General features: G+C 53.1%; 1 protein-coding gene across 1 annotated transcript; it reads right to left on the reverse strand.

The window, feature by feature from the left end:
* Positions 1 to 8,440: 8,440 nt before the first annotated feature.
* DKKL1 (dickkopf-like 1) lies at positions 8,441 to 13,062 on the reverse strand. Its single transcript, XM_006765952.2, has 5 exons — positions 12,856 to 13,062; positions 12,439 to 12,613; positions 11,907 to 12,047; positions 11,684 to 11,776; positions 8,441 to 8,836 (listed from the first exon to the last, which is right to left on the reverse strand). Exons 1-5 carry the CDS (start codon positions 12,864 to 12,866, stop codon positions 8,525 to 8,527), a joined length of 732 nt encoding a protein of 243 aa, XP_006766015.1. The 5' UTR covers positions 12,867 to 13,062; the 3' UTR covers positions 8,441 to 8,524.
* Positions 13,063 to 13,572: the final 510 nt, after the last annotated feature.

Below are 13,572 nucleotides of genomic sequence, written 5' to 3' on the forward strand. Positions count from 1 at the left end.
GAGGTGGGGTAGAGTGATCCCGCTCCCCAGGACTGGGAGGGTTAGGGGTGTGTGTGTGTGTGTGTGTGTGTGTGTGTGTGTGTGTGAGAAGAGCATGCGCATGCGTGCGCGCACACACACAAAATGCACATCCCAGGGTCTGTTTGTCCACTGCTGTATCCAGTGTTTGCAGAGTAGGCACTCAATAAATATGCCAAGGTATGGGAGGAGATCCTTTACCTCAGGAACCACTGGGCCAGCCCAGCATCTTTCCGAGGGCTGGACGTGACCTTCAGACCCCTGGACTGCTGGGCACAGCACTGGGCTGAGCGCAGGCTACAGGGTCTGGCAGACACATGGACAACCCAGGCCAGGGGCCCGGCTTCTCTGAGCCTCAGTTTCTTCGTCTGGAACATGGGGGTGGCATTCCTTCCCTCTTAGAAAACGGCTGAGGTAAAATCTGGAGAAGCCCTGGCAGAGGGCCTGGCATGTCCCGGAAGCTTAGCATACAAGGTGCTGCATGGCCCCACTTTATAGCTGAGGAGACTGAGGCATAAGAAAGTTCAACGCGAGTGCCCTCTCTCACTCCCCCATTCACAGGTTCTTCGTAGGGAGCTCCAACTCCGCCCCCGCGGGGTGGAGCCCATGCTCCTTGGGAAGGGGAGTGGGCACCCAGTTAGGGGAGACGCCAGGGCCCGTGCCCAGGGCTTTCCCTGCACTGAACCATGTTATGGAGGAGGACCCCGAGGCCCAGGGCCACGTAGCCAGGGAGAGCAACGCAGAGTCAACTCAGGACTGTCTGGTTACAGATCACGTGGGGTCTGAGGATCCGCATGTGTCTACGGCCTCTTCCCAGGGCCCCGCAGGAAGATGTCATTGTGCTTCTCTCCTGTGTTCTTTCATCTCCTTCCTCAGTGTCTCCACCTCTCTGTGTCTCTGTGTCTGCCCTTCTCTAGTTTTCTCTCTTGCTCTTTCTCTCCATCTTCCTTCCCACCTCTCTCCCCATGTCCCTTGCCTCTATTTTCTTCCTTGTGTCTCTGTGCTTCTCTTCCCGTATCTCTGAGACTCTCCGTCCATTCCCCAGCCTTCTCTCTCCTTCCTATGCTGTCTCTCCGTGTCTTTTTCCCCAGAGTCTTCCGCTGTCTCCATCTCCCCTGGGTGTTCCCTCCCTTTCCGTCAGGAGCCTTTCCAAGCTGGCTCAGCCCTGGCCACGGGTTCCTCAGTGGCTGCACGCCCTCTGCTGGTGCCAGAGAAGTTCAGATGCCGGTCACTCCATCAGTAGGCACTGGGGTCTCCCCACCCAGGTGTCTGCTTCCTACCTTCCTACCCAGAAAACCTCCCGAGGCTGCAGTTCAAGCCTGGGGCCCTGAGAAAACACTCAGGTTCTGCTGCTGCTGGACGCTAGGAGCCTCTGGGAAAGGGGCCCTGCCTCTCCCCGAGGGTGGGAGCCTCATCCCCCATCACTCTGGGCTCCCCACTTAGCCAATGAGTTCCAGAGAGGGCAACCACCGGGGAGCGAGCGAGCATCTTGCTCCAGAAGCGGCTTTCCCATGCATGTGGTTTGCATCCAGCCAGTCCTAGGACAGTAACCGAGTTCCTACTATGCGCCAGGCATCGTTCTAGCGCAGCACCCACCGCACGTTGTTTGTAAGCACTTGAACTGTGGCCAGCATAAAAAGAGCACCTTAGGCATAAAAAGTTGCTCTAATAGAGCGACTGAGGTGCTCTATTAGCATAAAGCACACACCAGACCTTGAAGACTTAGCATGGGGGGAAAAAGTATCTCCAATCCATTTTATATTGATTATATGATACTACGATACTATTGTGGATATATAAAGTTAAATAACATCTATTATTGCCATTCATTTGGCCTGTTTCTTTCTTTCTTTCTTTTGAATATGGCTACTAATAAAATTTAAAATTACATATATGCTGCTGGACAATGCTGCTCTAGGAACTGGAAATACCAGAGAGAATAAAACAGAGTCGGCCTGGCAGAGCTCATGCTCTAGTGGTGGGGGGATGGGGAGGGCAGAGAGTAGACAGACAGACAGCGCTATGTCAGTGCTATGAAGAGAGGCAGAGCAGCAAAGAGGAGCGAGTGTGACAGGGCAGGTGCCTCACAGAAAGCAGAGCTCTGAGTGAAGCGAAGGGGAGCCTGCAGTCCCTGGTAAAGGGTGCTCCAGGCAGGGGGCACCGCGCACCACACGCAAAGGCTTCTGCTCTGGCCTCTAGGAGCAAAGGGGACGAGGGGTCCAGACAGGTGGGCACGGGGCAGGTTCCCTCCTTCACACCTTGCACCAACGTGGAGCCTCAAGCCACCTCCCCCAAGACCCCAAGTCACAGTCTGGTGCCCATTCATCCACTTCTCCCTCCTCATCCTCCCGCAGGGTCAGGAGGGACCCAGCCACCTACTTGGAGTAGCGGGGCCACCCGCTGGGCTCTCCGGCAGGTCCATGGGCCGCCCTCGTTGCTCCTCAGCTGCTAGCGAAGCTAACAGCCCCCCTCCATCACAGGGACCGGCTGCTCTGAGAGCTCCTGGAAGGACAAGCAGGGGAATGGCCTCGTCAGACCAGACACCTGAGGGGTGGGGACCTGACCTGCCTCACCTGCCCTCCGGGCCGTTCTGGGTTCTCAGAACCTGTTTGCCCACCCCTGCCTTCATCACAGCGGCTCCCGCTCAGACCTGTTTTATGGATTGGAGGTGTGGGTTGGGCAAAGGGGGGCCTGAAGAGTGGGTGGCAGAGATCAAAGTGGGGCCAGTGGGTGGGGGTCATTGCCTCTTCACCAGCTCTCCTCCCACAGCTTGTCAAGTCCCAGCCCTGCCTTCCTGCCCAATGACTACCTGTCCCCTTCTCACCTTCCCTATGGCCCAGGCTTCGGCCTCGTCTTCTCCCCATGGGCCCTCGCTGCAGCCTCTCCCCTGGCCTCAGCCTCCGGTCCCCCACACCAGTCCACTCCCACAGGGCCCCGAGCTGACCTGCCCCGCCCCTGCTCACTGCTCTCCCATGGCTCCCGAGCAGCCCCTGGACAGAGCCTAGACCAGTGATGGCGAACCTATGACACGCGTGTCAGAGGTGACACGTGAACTCATTTTTTTGGTTGAGTTTTCTTTGTTAAATGGCATTTAAATATATAAAATAAATATCAAAAATATAAGTCTTTGTTTTACTGTGGTTGCAAATACCAAAAAATTCCTATATGTGACACGGCACCAGAGTTAAGTTAGGGTTTTTCAAAATGCTGACACACGGAGCTCAAAAGGTTCGCCATCACTGGCCTCGACCCTGGACTTGGCATCGAAGGCCCTCCATGGCCTGGCCCCAAATCACACTTGCTGCTCCAGCAACTCTGAACTGAGTGCTGTTCCCCAAACCGGGCTTGCTGTTCCCACCTCTGGGACACCCTCCTGGCCAGCCCTCCCACTCTCAGCTCACACGTCCCCTCCTCCTGACCACCTTGGGCTGCCGACATCCTCGCCAGATCAGCCCGTGTTTGGCGTCCCACTCGTTTGGCCCCATCTCCCCTGCTCAGTCCTCCCTGGCTCCCTGGTGCCCTCAGGACCAAGTCCTAGCCCCTCCGGCTGCTATGGCAGGGTGGTCCCTGTAACTCCTGCCTCTTTCTGTTACTCTTCTCCCCACTGGCCCCCCTCCAGGCCCCTCCCCCTCATCACACCCATGGGAGCTTCGCATCTTCCCAGGCCGAGGCCACACTGAGCAGAACTCCCACCTGTGGCCCTGCCCTGGCCCACAGCTCCTGGGGGAGCCTTGCTGAGTCCCTAGAGCAGCTGGGACCCCCTCTCCTGTCCTGCCTACATTAATTATAACCAGCTTGACCATATGACTTCTTATCCCAACTCCAGGACACTGTCAAGAGCGAAAGGGGCCCGGCCTGAGCAGTGGTTGAGCATCGACCTATGAATCAGGTTACGGTTCGATTCCCAGTCACAGCACATGCCAGGTTGTAGGCTCGATTCCCAGTGTGGGGTGTGCAGGAGGCAGCCAATCGATGATTCTCTCTCATCATTGATGTTTCTATCTCTCTCCTTCTCCCTTCGTCTCTGAAAGCAATAAAAAAAAAATTAAAAAATAATAATAATGATTATACTGGATGCCTGGCCGGTGGCTCAATGGTTAGAGCACTGGCCACTGAAGGGTCGCTGGATGGATTCCTGGTCAAGGGACTCTCTCCTCCTTCCTCCCTCCCTTCGGCTCTAAAACGATGGAGAAACGTCCTCGGGTGAGTAACAGCAGCAGCAAGTTACACTGGACAATGGTGCCCACCACACTGAACTGGCACGGGGGCAGATACATGGTCAAAGCAGGGTCTCTCTCCTCCCCACGTGCTCCCCACACCCCGCTTTCCTGGACCTAGGGACTGATGCCACCCGTGTGGGCACACTTCTCAGGGGCTTTGGAATTCCTAGAAAACGTGGTTGAGACCCTTCTAGGGTTTGGGTGACGCTGGAGGGTCCAGCAGGGGGGCAATGGCCCTGGAGCCCGAGTGGGAAAGGGGAACAAGGTGCTGACAGGGTTGGGGGGACAGGGACTGAGAGAGGCTCCGTTCAATCTCGGGGCCTTTGGAGGGGAGGCTAGAGGATCCCCAGGAAGGAGGCTCAGGCAGGACTTCTGGGAATTTTAAGGTCTTGATTTCAGGGTGTCTCTGACTGGAACTCTGGGGGGTCTCTGGATTTCTGGGGTATCTGACTGGATTCCTGGGGTTTCTCTGACTGAATGCCTGGGGTTTCTGACTCGATTTCTGGGGTGTCTTTGACTAGATTTCTGGGGGGTCTCTGACTAGACTTCTGGGGTTTCACTGACTAGATTTCTGGGGGGTCTCTGACTAGACTTCTGGGGTTTCACTGACTAGATTTCTGGGGGGTCTCTGACTAGACTTCTGGGGTTTCACTGACTAGATTTCTGGGGGGTCTCTGACTAGACTTCTGGGGTTTCACTGACTAGATTTCTGGGGGGTCTCTGACTAGACTTCTGGGGTTTCACTGACTAGATTTCTGGGGGGTCTCTGACTAGACTTCTGGGGTTTCACTGACTAGATTTCTGGGGGGTCTCTGACTAGACTTCTGGGGTTTCACTGACTAGATTTCTGGGGTATCTGACTGGATTCCTGGGGTGTCTCTGACTAGATTTCTGGGGTTTCTCTGGATTCCTGGGGGTCTCTGACTGAATTCCTGGGGTTTCTCTGACTGGGTTTCTGGGGTTTCCCTGACTAGGTTTCTGGGGTGTCTCTGACTAGATTTCTGGGGTTTCTCTGACTGGGTTTCTGGGGTTCTTTGACTGAATTCCTAGGGTTTTTCTGACTAGATTTCTGGGGTTTCTCTGACTGGATTTCTGGGGTGTCTCTGACTAGATTTCTGGGGTGTTTCTGACTGGATTCCTGGGGTTTCTCTGACTAGATTTCTGGGGTGTCTCCGACTAGATTTCTGGGGTTTCTCTGACTGAATTCCTGGGGTTTCTGGCTTGATCTCTGGGGTGTCTCTGACTAGACTTCTGGGGTTTCTCTGACTAGATTTCTGGGGTGTCTCTGACTAGATTTCTGGGGTTTCTCTGACTGGGTTTCTGGGGTTCTTAGGTTTCTGGGGTCTCTCTGGGTTTCTGGGGTTTCTCTGACTGGGTTTCTGGGGTTTCTCTGACTGGGTTTCTGGGGTCTCTCTGACTGGAGTTCTAGGGTTTCTCTCACTGGGTTTCTGTGGTGTCTGGATTTCGGGGGATCTTTGGCTGTGTTTCTGGGATATCTCTACATTTCTACTGGGTCTGGACTTCTGGGGTATCTTACTGGGTTTCTGTGGGGTCTCTGACAAGATTTCTGGGGGGTGTCTCTGACTGGATGTCAGAGCTCTCTTATATTTGGGAGAGGAAACTGACAGGATTTTGACAAGATTTCTGGAGTATCTGACAGGATTCGGAGGGTCTCTGGTAGGATTTGGGGAGGCAGAGGAACGGGACTTCGGGGTCTCTGGCAGGGTCTGAGGAAGTCTGACAGAATTTCTAAAATATTCTGACAAGATTTCAGGGTCATCTGTAAGGTTTTCTCGTAGGTTCCTTTCAGTATTTCTGAGGGGATTTGGTCAGGATTTCAGGAAGGCCTTTAACAAGACACGGAAGAGGCCCCGATATTGGGGGCGCTCCCCCAGGACTTGTGGGTTTTGCGAGGATTTCGAGGGGGGCTCTAACAGGGCTACCTCGCACAGCCAGGGCGCACCTGGGGTCACGTCCCACTCCCGGGACACAGGCGAGGGCCACGAAGACGGACGACGGACGACGAACGACGGACGACGGACGACAGACGACAGACGGACGACGACCAGCAGTTGCCCGCGTGGAGGTGCACGTACGCAACTCCCGCCCGAAAAGCAAAAGCTAGCGGGGGGCGGGGCGGGGCGGAGCGCGCATGCGCAGTGTCTATAGCCCGCCACGCTGCGCTCCTCCCCTGACGTAGGCGCACATCAAGGGAAGGCGCGCGCTGGTCGGTTACCTGCTGCCGCGGGGCTGCGCATGCGTAGGGCTGCTCGGGCGCGCGGCCAGCCCTGTGCGGGATTAACGATCGCCCTCAGGCGAAGGGGCAGGAGGCTGCGTCCCCTGCGCTGATGTCTCTCAGCGTCCCCGGGCTTCGGCGAAACAGACCCAAGCAAGGAACGGGGAGTTGGGCTGAGAGTCTCCTTATCCCCACTTATTAGCTCCAAGCCGTGGCCTTTCTGCCCTCCCTCCCCCGACGGCTGCCCGTCGCCATCACAATAACGTCTCAGCTCCTCCTGCGCCTGCGCCCTTTTGTGACTCCAGCCCCAACGCGTGGATAGACCCCGAAGGTCTTTCCCAAAGGGTTCCATTCACTCCTTTTGGGAGAAAATCGGACAAAATAGTCTCCGCTTTTCCGGCTTGAGAGAGTCGATCCAAGATTAGCTCCCAAGCAGGGGGATTTGGGACAAAGATGTTCCAGCCACTCAAACTCTCTGCTAGCTCATAGTATCCACTTTAAAAAAAAAAAAAGATTTTTTTTTTTTTTTTTTACAGAGAGGAAGTGAGAGGGATAGAGAGTTGGAAACATCGATCAGCTGCCTCCTGCACGCCCCCCACTGGGGATGTGCCCCAACCAAGGTACATGCCCTTGACCGGAACCGAACCCGGGACCCTTCAGTCCGCAGGCCGACGCGGTATCCACTGAGTCAAACCGGTTACGGCAGTATCCACTTTTTAGTGGTCCTCCCGGCCCATCCTAAAACGGGACACATTCTATATGTGCGATCTGTCTGTCATCCAGGCGGGAATGTAGCTATACGCAGGAGGAGACTGCTTGAGGGCTAGAACATGCCGGGCCCAGTGTGGGCACTTAAAGTTGAGTGAATGGATGGAGTTCACGCCTGCAAGTGCGGGGCGTGTAGAATGATGATGAGCAGTAACACCTGAAAATTTAATTTTTTTATACTATAGTGATTACATATAGAGTGCTAAATCTTAAGTTATAGCTCAATTAAATTTTTATAGTTTTTCGAGATGAGTGCTTAGATATTTTTCATTTAGCCTCTTTTCTAATATATGCACTTAAGGACATAATTTGCTTTGAGAACTTTTTTTTTTTTAAAAAGTAGAGAGAGAGGAAGGGAGAGGGAGCGATAAGAAATATCAATGAGATGCCCAGCTGGGTATGGCTCAGTGGTTGAGCACTAACCTATGAACCATAAGGTCCGAGTTCGATTCCCTGTCAGTGAATATGCCCGGGTTGCAGACTCAATCCCCAGTGTGAAGCATGCAGGAGGCAGCAAATCAATGATTTCTTCTCATCATTGATGTTTCTCTCTCTCTCCCTCTCCATCTCTGAAATAAAGTATATATATAAAAAACAACCAAACTTCAATGAGAAACATCAAACTTGATCAGCTGTCTCCTACATCCTCCGTCCCCGCCGGGGATTGAGTCCCTAGCCTGAGCATGTGCCCTGAACAGATATTAAACCAGTGACCTCTTGGTGCATGGGTTGACTTGCAGCCACGCACAGGCTGGCCTTTAGAACCTCTTGAACTACACTCAAGTTTATGTCACATTCCCATTATCATTGTTTAAAATATTTACTAATTTGCTCTAGCTGGTTTGGCTCAGTGGATAGAGCAATGGCCTGTGGACTGAAGGGGCCCAGGTTCGATTCCAGTCAAGGGCACATCCCTGGGTTTCAGGCTCATCCCCAGTAGGGGGCGTGCAGGAGGCAGCCAATCAAAGATTCTCTCTCATCATTGAAGTTTCTCTCTCTCCTTCTCCCTTCCTCTCTGAAATCAATAAAAATATATTTTAAAAATAAAATATTTTCTAATTTGACCTGTGCATTATTTTAGTGGTGTAATGCTTCATTTTCAAATAGTCTATGACTGCCTAGTTATCTTGTTGTTGGGACTTGCCATGGCCTGATTAGCTGAGGCTTGGGGGGCATTATCCTTAAAAGGAGATCTTGCTTTTCGATGTAAGAACTTTATTTCCACATGGAGCTTGGGGTGGGGTCTGGTTGTGGGTACATGCAGGCGTTCCCATCCCCACACCTAGAGCTGCTGAGACGGCCTGAGAATGTACAGGAAGTGCGTCTTGCGGGCAGGCGGCTTGAAGTGGGGGGCGGCCTGGGTCCCTTTCTGCAGGGCTTCCTCTCGGGTCCCCTCGAGGAGCCCGTCCCGGATGGCCTGCAGGCGGTGTTCCTTCTCGCTGATAGCACGGTTGCCCTCTGGGACACTCTGATGAGACCTTCGCCGCGGTAGCTTCATAATCCAGAAGGCCACTCGGGGGTGGGGTTCTGGGTGGAAGCTGTCCATGGCCTTGGGGAGGGGCACCAGGGCCGCCTTCTCCTCTATCTTGGGTACCTGGGGAGGAGGGACAAGGAGATCAGTCTCAAACCGCATGACAAACTCCGGACTCCCAGACCTGCTGGCCTATTTAACTCAGTTTGCCACCTACAGGCCGCTTTGGGAGTTAAAAACTCTCCTAGCTGTTTACAAAGCACTTGGGTTTACAAACACTTTTGGATTCAAAAGACTTGGAAGTTTATAGACTACTTTGGGGTTGAAAACACACTTTGGAGGTCTCAAAAGCACTTTGGGGTTTAAAATGTCTGTTGGGATTACAGAACACTTTAGGATTAAACGTACTGTGAGGTTTGGAAAGCAGTCTGAAATGTGCAAAGCACTTTGGTATTAAAAGCTCTTGGCGTTACTCAAGAATCAGGGCTGCGGAAACCGGTTTGTCTCAGTGGATAGAGCGTCGGCCTGCGGACTGAAAGGTCCCAGGTTCGATTCCCGTCAAGGGCATGTACCTGGGTTGCGGGCACATCCCCAGTAGGAGATGTGCAGGAGGCAGCTGATCGATGTTTCTAACTCTCTATCTCTCTCCCTTCCTCTCTGTAAAAAATCAATAGAATATATTAAAAAAAAAAAAGAATCAGGGCCATAATTGCAATGCGTATGAGGAGTGTTGTTTTTTTATGTTATTAGCCAAGACTTTGACCGGAATGTCATGGTTGAGGGGGACACATGTAGACTCTGGTTGCTATCAGAAAAGCTTTAAGGAGTTAGGATTGACCTTGGAAGCTGATAAAAGCCCCATTTAAAAAAAAAACACCCAGCCTGGTACCTTGCTCATTTTATTTATACGGTTCATGCCCCATCTTTCCAGATAAGGAATGAAGGTCGCTTTCCTGGGAGATGGGAAATAAAGAACCTCAAGACATTTTGGGGGACCTCAAGTATCGAGGAATTCACACAAACATGCCGGCAAAGACTGATGGGACTGTATGGCTTGGCTTCTTCACCCTGAGAGGCTAATGGAAGCTCAATCTGGAGATTCCTCATGAAATCCCAGCAAAGCAGATTTTTAAAAGCCTATGCGATCAATTACTATTTATGCAAATAATCAGGCCAAATTGAAACTGGACTTAATAAATTGGTCTGAATTTGGTTCATTGATAAAAACGAGGAGCTGAAGCAGCTGCAGAAGAGACCCTATTCCCCTTTCCCTTAGAGAATTCAGAGTCAAGAATCATTGAGGGGGAATGTAGTAGGCAGTTAGGTAGGTGTGTGCAAGTAGGAATGATAAGCCACGTACAGGTCACCAGGCAGAAAGCCCCGGTGTGCCTAGCAAGGGACAAAACTGGGGAAACGAATATTGCAGAGTGGGACCTCACCCCAAGGTGACGTCTCCTCCCTTGCATATTGCTGGTCGTGTAGTTTGGACCCTCCCCTGCCCTTTATTTCCCTGGCAGGTCACTAGTCACGTGATGGACTCCCTTAAAGGAACAAGGGGGTTGGAGAATGGCCTCATGTGACTGCCATACAAGCCCTTGCACGACCACTCCCTTAAGCATGGAGCCCTCAGGACAATGAGGTTCTGGCCAGCATCAAATAATCTTCAGAACAAAGCCTCCGGTCTGTTGGCCACAGAGATAGTTGGGGTCAAACTAGAGATAACATCTAGGCCTCAGTTGCGTTTCAGCTTCAGGCCCAGAAAAACAGCTGCAATGCGTGGTCCTTGGTTGTGTCCTGGTCCAAAGTGAAATCAGCTCTTACTGACAGCTCTGGGTCCAGTGGAGACATTTGAATATGGACTGATGTCCGTTTGGGTTGTGGACCAGCATCGTCAGCACCTTCTGGGAGCTTGTTAGACATGCAAATTAGTGGGATCCACTCCACCCACTTAGACCTACTGAATCGGTCTGCATTTTAGTAAGTTGCGGTCTGAGGCTCGCCAGCGTGGCTTAGTGGTTGAGCACCGACCTATGAACCAGGAGGTCCTGGTTCCATTCCTGGTCAGGGCATATGCCTGGGTTGCAGGCTCAATCCCCATTGGAGGGGCATGAAGGAGGCAGCTGATCGACAATTCTCTCTCATCATTGCTGTTTCTCTCTCTCTCTCTCTCTCCCCCCCCACCTCTCTGAGATCAATAAAAAATATGTGAAAAAATAATAATCCATTGTTTTATGGTTCCGAAATTCAAAAGTGAAAACAGAGTAAAAGTGGTAAAATGTTAACAAGTGGTGAATCTAGGCCATTGGTTCTCAACTAAAGTCTGGAGACATTTTTGGTCGTCACAGCTGGTGTGGTGGGCGTGGTGTTTGTACACAGGATGGCCCCCTGCATGAATATCTCCACCCCCACACGAGGCTGAGAAACCCTGCTCTATGCTAAAAGGAGTGCAGATAGAATCATTGCACCACTTCCCCCTAACTCTTCTGTAGACTTGAACAATTTCAAAATAAAAACCTCTGTGTGTGTGTGAGAGAGAACTGTATGGGTTTGCCAAGCACTTGGAGGTCCTTAAAACATGTTAGGATTAAAAAAAAAAAAGTCTTTTGGGGTTAGAATCACTCAAAGGTTCACAAAGGTGATAGACACACAGCATTTCGGGATCATAAAGAACTTTGGAATGAAACAAAATCACATTTTGGCGTTTACGAGGGACAGATTTACCACTTTGGGATACATTGAGAAAATATGGAAAAGGTTTGCAGAGTGCTTTGAGATAAAGCCACACTTTGAGGTTTGGGAGGGTGAAGCTTACCAGGCATCTGGAATGAAAAGCACTTCCGGTTTACAAAACCCTCTAGAGTTTACTGAGTGGGGATGTGCTCTGAGGTTGTATATATCTCATTACCGAGAGCTGGTTAGTCCCTTTCAACCGATGACAAAACTTTTCGGGGGGTGGGGGTCTCTCCTAACCTTCCAGTCACTCTCCACGCTCCCATCTCCTGCCTCAATGGATGCCACCACCTTCTCGGAGATCAGCACCTCTCCTGTCTTGTTGTCGGTCACCTGTGAGGGTGGGAGGAGAGAAAGAGAGAGAGCGCGCAAAACTGCTTTCCTTCTCCGCCCTCCGCCCAGCAGATACGACAGCATGAGGGATCCAAGGCAGCCTCCAGGAGGGACTTCCCGGCCTAGGCACCTTGTCGATCTGGTGGTGGCTGGAGAGAGTGCTGTTCCCCAGCTGGCGCTCCTGGTTCTCTTCTTGGTGGTAGTTCGTAGGGAGGCCCCGCAAGTCCAAGGGGGCGGAGAAGAAACTGTCCATGCCCCGCAGCAGGTCATCCTGGGGCCAGAGGAGGGACAGGTGAGCTGTTGGGCCTCAGCACGCCCCAGTCCATCTGCAGCCCTGCCAGGATGCCCTCCAGGCCTGGCCATGTTCCTTTCACCCCCTTCCCTCTCCGTCTTCTGACCCTTAGGGGCTAACTAGTCACCTCCTGCCCCCATTCTCATTCTCTGCCCCATTGCCTTCCTATCTTTGCCCCTCATGCCCTACTGTCTCTTTTCTAGCCCACCCGTCAGTCTCTTTTCTGTCTCCCTCCCTCTTTCTATTTCTCCGTCTTCCTTTTGCTCTCTGTCCCTTCGACTCCCTCCCTTCCTTCTGCCTGGCCCTGACCTCATCCATCCCGGTCCCTCTTCTCTGGAACCCCTTCTCCCCACCCCCTGGCATCACTCACTTTCAGGAAAAGCCGGGTGAAACCTTGTAGCAGTCTCTGGAGGCCTAGGAAACCCGAGGAGCTTTCCTGGGCGTCGGTGTCACGGATCGGGGCTGCAGTGGAGGGGGGCACCAAGGCAGAGGGGAGCAGCAGCAGCAGGACCAGCGAGTGCCACATGGCTGGGCGGGGCGGGAGGCTGTGGCATCGGTAGGGGTCAGAGCCCCCACCCAAGACAATCATGCCTTTCCTATCCCTTGCCCAGGTTTTACCCCTTGTCCAAGCATTTCCCCCACACCCCCAAACCCACTTCCCCTCTCGCTTTTTCTTCTGCTCCCACCCCCTCCATCGTGTAAGGTCGCGCGCATCCTCCCAGGCCCGGCTCTTCTGGGCTTGGCTTCATACCCGGATCGCATCCCTCTCCTTCCCCCACATTCATACCCAGATCTCATGTCTCGCCTTCTCCTTCTCACCCTCTGGGCCTCGCCTTTACACTAGATCACGGTCCGGTCACTGGACTCTCAGACTCGGGCCGTCCACGGACTGTTAAATCCAAACAGTTCTGGTCTCGAGCCAAGTGGGACACCTGGAGCGTTGAATGAGCTCCGCGAGCCCTAGCCGCGCCCCGACGGCCTGGCCACGCCCCCACATGTGACCTCACCCACTAACCGGGGCCCCCTATTGGTTAGCCACGCCTGTATTCGTTGTTAGCCACGCCCCTCGAGCCAGTCGGCCGTTCGTTTCACGCTCACGCTCCGTCAGACCACGCCCCTTTCGGTTGACCTCGCCGTTGGCGACCGAGTCTGGCCAGTCCCGCTCCAACCGCAGGTGGCCACGCCCCTCACCCTAGAGCCACGCCCCCGCCCTGGGCCCCGCCTCTGTGCTGGGTCCAGCTCTTTCCCCCAGCACCCTCAGTTTCTTTCCTGGGGTCTCCCTCCGCCACGAGCCGTCCTCCTGGTTAGCCGCCACCCATTTTTGCACCTTCCTGGGCGTTTCTCCGTGTCGCTTCTCGTCTTCTCCAGCATTTGAAACGATGAATGCACTCCGACCCCTCTTCGGTCCCACAAACCCTCTCCAGAAACTCGAAATCCAGCCTTCTGTTCCAGTTTCCAAGAAACTCGGACTTTTTTCAAGAAACACATTTACGTTGCTGCTTAG

The sequence above is a fragment of the Myotis davidii genome, unplaced genomic scaffold (genome assembly GCF_000327345.1).
Source record: "Myotis davidii unplaced genomic scaffold, ASM32734v1 scaffold2100, whole genome shotgun sequence".
NCBI lineage: Eukaryota > Metazoa > Chordata > Mammalia > Chiroptera > Vespertilionidae > Myotis > Myotis davidii.